The 6654-nt window shown below is 50.0% G+C and overlaps 1 protein-coding gene across 2 annotated transcripts in view; it reads right to left on the reverse strand.

The window, feature by feature from the left end:
* Positions 1–486: 486 nt before the first annotated feature.
* Positions 487–6654, reverse strand: part of Alox15b (arachidonate 15-lipoxygenase type B) — a 17628-nt gene continuing 11460 nt past the window's right edge. For both annotated transcript variants that reach the window (XM_031351568.1, XM_031351569.1), the window contains 10 exons: positions 5663–5766; positions 4451–4623; positions 4096–4242; positions 3803–4006; positions 2915–3001; positions 2615–2784; positions 2323–2444; positions 2123–2223; positions 1875–2045; positions 487–1452 (listed from right to left, as the gene is read on the reverse strand). In XM_031351568.1, the coding sequence (XP_031207428.1) occupies positions 1273–1452; positions 1875–2045; positions 2123–2223; positions 2323–2444; positions 2615–2784; positions 2915–3001; positions 3803–4006; positions 4096–4242; positions 4451–4623; positions 5663–5766 (1459 nt within the window). In that variant the 3' untranslated portion in view covers positions 487–1272. The remainder of the gene's footprint in view (positions 1453–1874; positions 2046–2122; positions 2224–2322; positions 2445–2614; positions 2785–2914; positions 3002–3802; positions 4007–4095; positions 4243–4450; positions 4624–5662; positions 5767–6654) is intronic.

A 6654-nucleotide genomic window follows, 5' to 3' on the forward strand; every position in this document is an offset into this window, starting at 1 on the left:
TGTGGGATTCAATGGTTGGGTCCATATATATTCTATCCATCCACCCACACACCCATCCATCCGTCATTAACATACGTACATTTGTGTGTGTGCGTTTACAGGAGTCCTCTGCCTGTCAAGGCCTCTGATCATTACGCGCTGACATGGGTCTGGGAACCAATAGAACCTGGGTCTTCAGGAAGAGCAGCGAGTGCTCTTAACCATTGGACAATCCAGCCCAAGTGTATATGTTACATTGGAGTATTGTATCATAAAAATCTTATGGAATTGAAGACCCGAAACTTTGATTTCTGTAATATGAAAATCACTAGGTACCTTTGAATGGATTCATTTGTTACATTAATGAATGTCCATAGAGTCTGAACCAGAAAACAAAAACCAAAACCCAACAAAAACCAAACCAAACAAAAACCAAACAACCCCTCCTCCACCGAACTAAAGAGTACTGGAATTCTAGAATGAAGATGGACTTTAGACGGCAAGGTATTAGAGGTTTGAGAATATTTTCTAATTCTCTGGAAAGGGGCCCTGGTTCACAATTCACTTTAGGGGTGGCTTTGAGAAGAGGTGAAGTAGAAAGGGTGGCGTGTTCCTCTCTTAAAAACCATAATTGCTATGTATACTGGTATTTCCCCTGCATGCCTGGAGTTCTCAGAGCCACAAGGGACCTCTGGGAATTAGAACTACACATGTCTGTGAGCTACCCTGGTCTTCTAGAAGAGCAGCTGTGTTCTTCCACACGGAGCCATGCATTCACCCTGTTCTTCTCTTCTGCCTGACTCCAGTAATCCTTTCTCAGTGCTAAACCATTTCAGTGTGAGGTCGTAGGTCATGATGGTAGGTCATGTAGGTCATGGGTAGACTGGTTTCTTATGTAGCTGAGATGCCTATATGCCTTTATGTTGCTGGCTGTGAGATCTCAGTGGCTGTGTGCAGTGTTCTGTGCTTCTGTTACCATCCATGGTTAATGGGATACAAACAAAGGAAACCAGCAAAGCCCTTAATCAGAGCTGAAGATCGGAGTCTCCAAACATTTTGATGGTTTTCTGCTGTGAGACCCTCTATTCTGTAGGAGTTTAGGTTTGTCTGTTTTGATTTACTTAGGGGTGTGTGTGTGTGTGTTTCAGGAGTGGGTAAGATGGGGCTTGGTTGTTCAGGAGAAGCACATGGGGACCTGTATTATTTTAAAAGACTACTTTCTCTCTGTGATGCTTAGCTTGGAAAGGCAAGGTCGAGAGTTCTATATGTCACATGTCTATGTTCTCCAAGGTTTTAGATGGAGACGCTGTTCTCGATGAGGGGAGGATCCAGGTAGGTGTAGGGCAGAGCCAGGCTTCGGTTCCTCTCCTGGATGTCCTTGGAGATCTGGAACAGCTTTCTCTGGAAGGCAGCCACGCTTCGCCGTGGGGCATCCTCTGTGAAGTGTTCATCTGGATAGTGGCCCAGGGGCCTCTGGGGACCAATCACAAGGTTGAGCTGCTGAGGTCTCCATCTTCTGTGTAGCTGCAACCCACCATGGCTGGCTATACCCACAGTTTGTCCCCGGGCCCAGTCACCTTCCTCAGTCCTCGGTTGAGCCTCACCCCATCTCTACCCTAAGCCTTTTCCTAAATGACAGTGATCTGTAAGCAATTAGACTAATTTGAGGATTTAAAGGAGCATTTATTTTCATGTTACCATCATTGATGAAAGTGAGTTTTCATTATCTTTTTTGGATACTTGAAACTCACTGTAAGATAGTCAAGGGCTAAAGTCATTGGGAAATTGAGGTATGTGGGGGGGAGGGGGTTCAGGGAATTTTGGGCCAGGGAATATAAACAACATATAACTCCCTATTGAGCCTAGCCTGGCCTGACTCCCAGCTCCTTACTTACTTGGTCCCCAGGCTCCGTGCTTAGCAGCCAGAGGGCAATGATGTGATAACACGAGGAATTGACTGCTGGGAGCGTGGCTATGAAACTCTCAGGACGAGCCTGGCCTTTGGAAGTAGGTGGTGGTAGCTGCATGGTAGGTGGCAGATTGGGCATCCAAACACAAGCATCAAACTGAAGGCAGAGAAGATAAAATGAGACCAAGACTTTGGCCCTCCATGACAATGGCTGTAGGCCTGACCTTTCCTCACCTGGCCTGCACTGACAGCTGCATGCTTGGCTGAGCAGGTGAATATCACCATTGTGATGTACTGGACCAGGGCTTCCTGGGTATCCAATAAGGAGGGCATACCTGTTGGAAGAACTGGGCTGGGGCCAGGCATCTTGGGGAACTGAGGACCTCACTGAGAGGTCAGGGTGATGCTGTGCCCAAGGGCTAAGGTGCCTGTACCTGAGCTTTCTCGGCTGAGGAAGCCCTCAGAGAAGATCTCCCTCACCCAGGCCTGGAGCTCTTGGTCATCTCGGACAGATGTGTCACTTGAGTAGTAGATGCCGACTATCTCAGAGACAAAGCTGCAAGGAATACCTAGATTCAATCCCTCCCTCCCAACCTGCTCCCCTCTGAGAAGCACCCTTGCCCAGGGTAACCTGCACAAGGCCCCCTTGTTGTGAACCTTTCCAGTGTACCCCATTTCCTGTCCAGTCTTTCTGCCCATGTGGCTTCCTGGGGATGGTTCCCTCACCTTTTTATTGCCCCCCAGATCTGCATCCCATCATCTCGGTAATAGTAGCCTGGGATGTCTTCCACATCTCGGGCTCGGATATCCTCAGGGAGACACAGGACAGAATAGTTCAGCTGCTCCATGTTTCTCTTTATCAGGTCAGAGAATCCCCCAGTGCCAAGGCCTGTGGACTGAGGGAGAGAACTCCTGGCTTCAAAAGCAGGGACGGCAGAGGTACTAGGGTAACAGGGGCCATGCCCATCCCAAACCTCCACCTCCTTCCAACTGAAGAGTGCCCAACCTTCCAAAGGCAGCTCCTACCTTATCTACCAACTTTCCAGGGGCAATGAGCAGCTCACGGGCAAGCGTGTTGATGTGTAGTGTGAACCGAATGTGAGGAATCAACAGCTGGAAGGAGATGGCAAAAAGGGGGGAGCTCAAACCTGTCCTGACAAACCACCCACCCTGTGAGTCACACAGACAGGAGGGTGCAGCTTGCAACAGTGCTCCCTGCCCCGTGGCTAGGCCCCAGAGCACCTTGCCTAAGGCTTTCCAGCTGACTTTTTCTTCCCTCTGACACCAGATCAAGTTGTCAAATGGGAACTTCCTGGGACTTCCTATCCCTGTGGCCAGCAGAGCGCCACGAAAAGCAAGGCTGGGACCTGGCCACGTGGAGCTGTTCCTCACAGCGGACCTCAGAGAACCAGATGCTGGAAGTCACAGTCAGAAGACTCAGAGTGAAGAGCCTACAACAGGCCCCTAGGGCCTCACAGGACACATTTGTTTCCTTCCCCAAGTTAACATTTCTCTGAGTAGGCAGGGCTTCCCCTCCCAGGGAGGCTTGCACTTCGTGATTATTGCTTCCAACATTCTCTTAGGCCCTGGATATGACCTTATCCCGTGTTCTTCAGTCAGAATGGGAGCCCTGCATCCAAGACCGGGAAGATACGGCCAACTGAGGAAAGGTTACTTGGAAGATGAACTACATGACACTTCATAATCCGAGGAGTCTATGGGATAGGCTACAGGCTATGCCACCTTGTGTATTTAGAGAAAGGGTCTCTGTGTAATTGTCCTGGCTCTCCTGGAATTGTGCTATGTAGACCAGGTAGGAAGTCATCGTGATCCTCCTGCCTCAGCCCTCCAACTGCTGGGGTTAAAGATGTGTGCCACCACGTTTGGTTTCGGCCAACTTGTTGAGCCACTGACCTTAAAGAGAGGGTGACAACGAGGCAGCTGACGCAGTGTGGCCAAGGCAAAGACTTCTGGGATCAGGTGGGCATGCAGAAGATGTGTGACAGCCTCATGGACAGAAAACTCAGCGTTGCGCACCCAGGTCTTGGCCAGCAGCCAGTCCCATTTGTCATCACTGGGCAGGAAGATGGGGTTGTCTGGCCCTGGAGTCTGTGTGAGCTGGGGGGCAAGAGCAGCAGGGATACAGGCAGTGTCAGCATCTGTCACCCACTCAGTGGGACCCTCCTGTCCCCTGCCTTCTTACAGACCTGGATGGCAATGGGGAGCAGGGGTCCGGACCCTGAACTCTGGTATAACAGGGTCATCGGGGCTGCAGAGAACTGAGGCTTTCCATTGATGACATTGGTTTGGACTCCAGAAAGAATGCCATGATCCACCAAGAACAGGGAGCCCTTCTGCAGGAGAAAAGGGAGTCCTGACTGCACCTGGCTCCCTCAAGCAGGGGCACGTAGCAGGAAGAAGACCCAGGGTTACCCAGAGAGTGCACTTTGAGGGTTGGTTCCTGGCATGCAAAGGCATAGCTGGTGCCTCTGTCTCCAGTAGAGGGACGAGCCTGAAGAAACTAATAGGGTTTGTAGAGCTTGTGGACTGAGCCCCACCAACCTCCAACTCAGCCTGCAGACTGGTCCCAGGGCCCAGCACTGGGGCCACCATTTCATCAGTGACCGGAAAGTTCTTTGGGAGGCTGCGACAGCGGCGAATCAGGACTGGGTTGACACCATTCAGGAACTGGGAGGCGAAGAAGGCATCTTCCTGCCAGTGTGCAAACACATACTCTGCAGGAGGGGGGACAGGGTTAGGGGAGGGGGACCAGTCACCATGGCTTGCATGGTGGAGTTCTCTTTTGTCACTCCGGGGTGCCTATTCATTTCTGAGAGTGACCTCCCCTGACCCCTTGGATTTGGTTGCTGCCTATTTCTTAATCTCAGCCCATCATCATACACACCTTCTACTGAAACCAGCCTGGGTCGCTCACTACCCTCTAATGCAAGGTAGCTGTGGGCTTTTCTCCAGCTCAGCCTCTACTGCCCTCCTGGAATGCCAGGGAATGGCAAGTTGTCCCCTTGACTGTGCATGGTAGAGCCTAAATACTCCCTAGGTAGCAACCTCCTTCTCCTCCCACTAAGTCATGCACTCTCCATCCTTGGTGTCTCTGCCCATCTGTCCACTTCATCCCTACACAGCCATAGCCTTGAGGAGGCCACCAACCTCTGTCCTCAGCTAGAACCCCATGGCTGCTTATCCTGCTGGCGCTCTGCCTCCACCCCATTCCCTGGAGCACATTTAGTTGAATCATTCCCAACTGGTTGCTCGTCCCTAGCATTATGCCTAGGAAAGCCCCATTCTTCTGTCTTCATGACCTTCGTCTTTCCTGTTCTCAGTCAGTCCTAAGGGACTTTCTGCCCTATACCTCATTCTCAGTGTTAACACCCCCTGCTCCCCTGTTAGAGCTTCCTGAGACACCCTGAAAACTAAAATGAGTCCCCCTGTCACCTAATTCTGAAGCCAACGAGCCAAAGAACAGTAATGATGTGACTTTGAGTCTTATGAAGAACCACAGCCTGACTTTGCTGTGAGGCCTGTGTCCACAGCCCCCAACCATAGTTTAACTGCTGGATTAGATCCAGGGTCCCCCTCAGCCCACCACCTCTTTTGTGTCTATGGGAACTTTAATGTCTAGGAAGAAGGTCAAGGAGTCCGGCCAAAGTCACAAGGTGAATTGTTGCTCATAGTTAATTAATTTTGTTTAAGCCTTCCAGCAGTGATGGGAACTGATATCTCAGAGAGGTTAGGATCCTGGCCCCAGTGGCTTACCTGCTGCTGGGGTCTTTCGGAAGTTAAACATCCTTTTCATTTCCCTCAGACTCCTCCAGAGTCCTGTTCGGTCCAGGAACCCTTTGATTTTCAGCTCTGTAAACCTGATGGAAGATGGGAGGTGTGAGATAAGGCGCTAGGCCCCAGGAGACCCTCCTCTGTCTGCCTGAGCTAGTCAGTGCCCTAAGGTAGCCACTGTCCTGCAGGATAGGACCCTATGCCTTGGGCAGGGCTGAGTGAACCATGTGAGTGAGGTAAGGAACTGAGGAGAAGAGAGAATGTACGACTGTGGGCACCAGACAGGGAGGCTTCCTCAGCATGTAAGCTGAATAAACCCTTTGCTTCCCAACTTGCTTCTTGGTCATGATGTTCATGCAGGAATAGAAACCCCGACTAAGACAAATTGGTACCGGTAGTGGGGTATTCCTGTGACAACCTAACTGTGTTTTGGGGAGGACTATGGAAGGACTTTGGAACTTTGAGCTAGAAGAGCCATTGAGATGTTAATAGCTTTGTGGGATGTTCTGTGGGAAACTGGAAGATAACATTAAGAACAGTGCAGGGCTGATGAGATGGCTCAGCAGGTAAGAGCACTGACTGCTCTTCCAAAGGTCCTGAGTTCAAATCCCAGCAACCACATGGTGGCTCATAACTATCCAAAATGAGATCTGACTCCCTCTTCTGGAGTGTCTGAAGACAGCTACAGTGTACTCAGATATAATAAATAAATCTTAAAAAAAAAAAAAAAAAGAACAGTGCAGAAGGTGGAGGCCTCCTTGAAGAGATTTCAGAGGAAAGATTAAAGACTCTTATCAGAGCTGTTGCTATTTTGATTGTGAAGATTCTGTGGTTTTGGTTAGCTGGCGCTGAAGAATCAGCTGTGATTAACAAGATACCAGAACTACTAAAGCGAAACCTTCGCATTTACTGGGACTATTGATGCTGGTTAGCTGGAGCTAAGAAATTATCGGTGATTAAGAAGAGACCAGCAT

This window comes from Mastomys coucha, unplaced genomic scaffold (genome assembly GCF_008632895.1).
Source record: "Mastomys coucha isolate ucsf_1 unplaced genomic scaffold, UCSF_Mcou_1 pScaffold5, whole genome shotgun sequence".
NCBI lineage: Eukaryota > Metazoa > Chordata > Mammalia > Rodentia > Muridae > Mastomys > Mastomys coucha.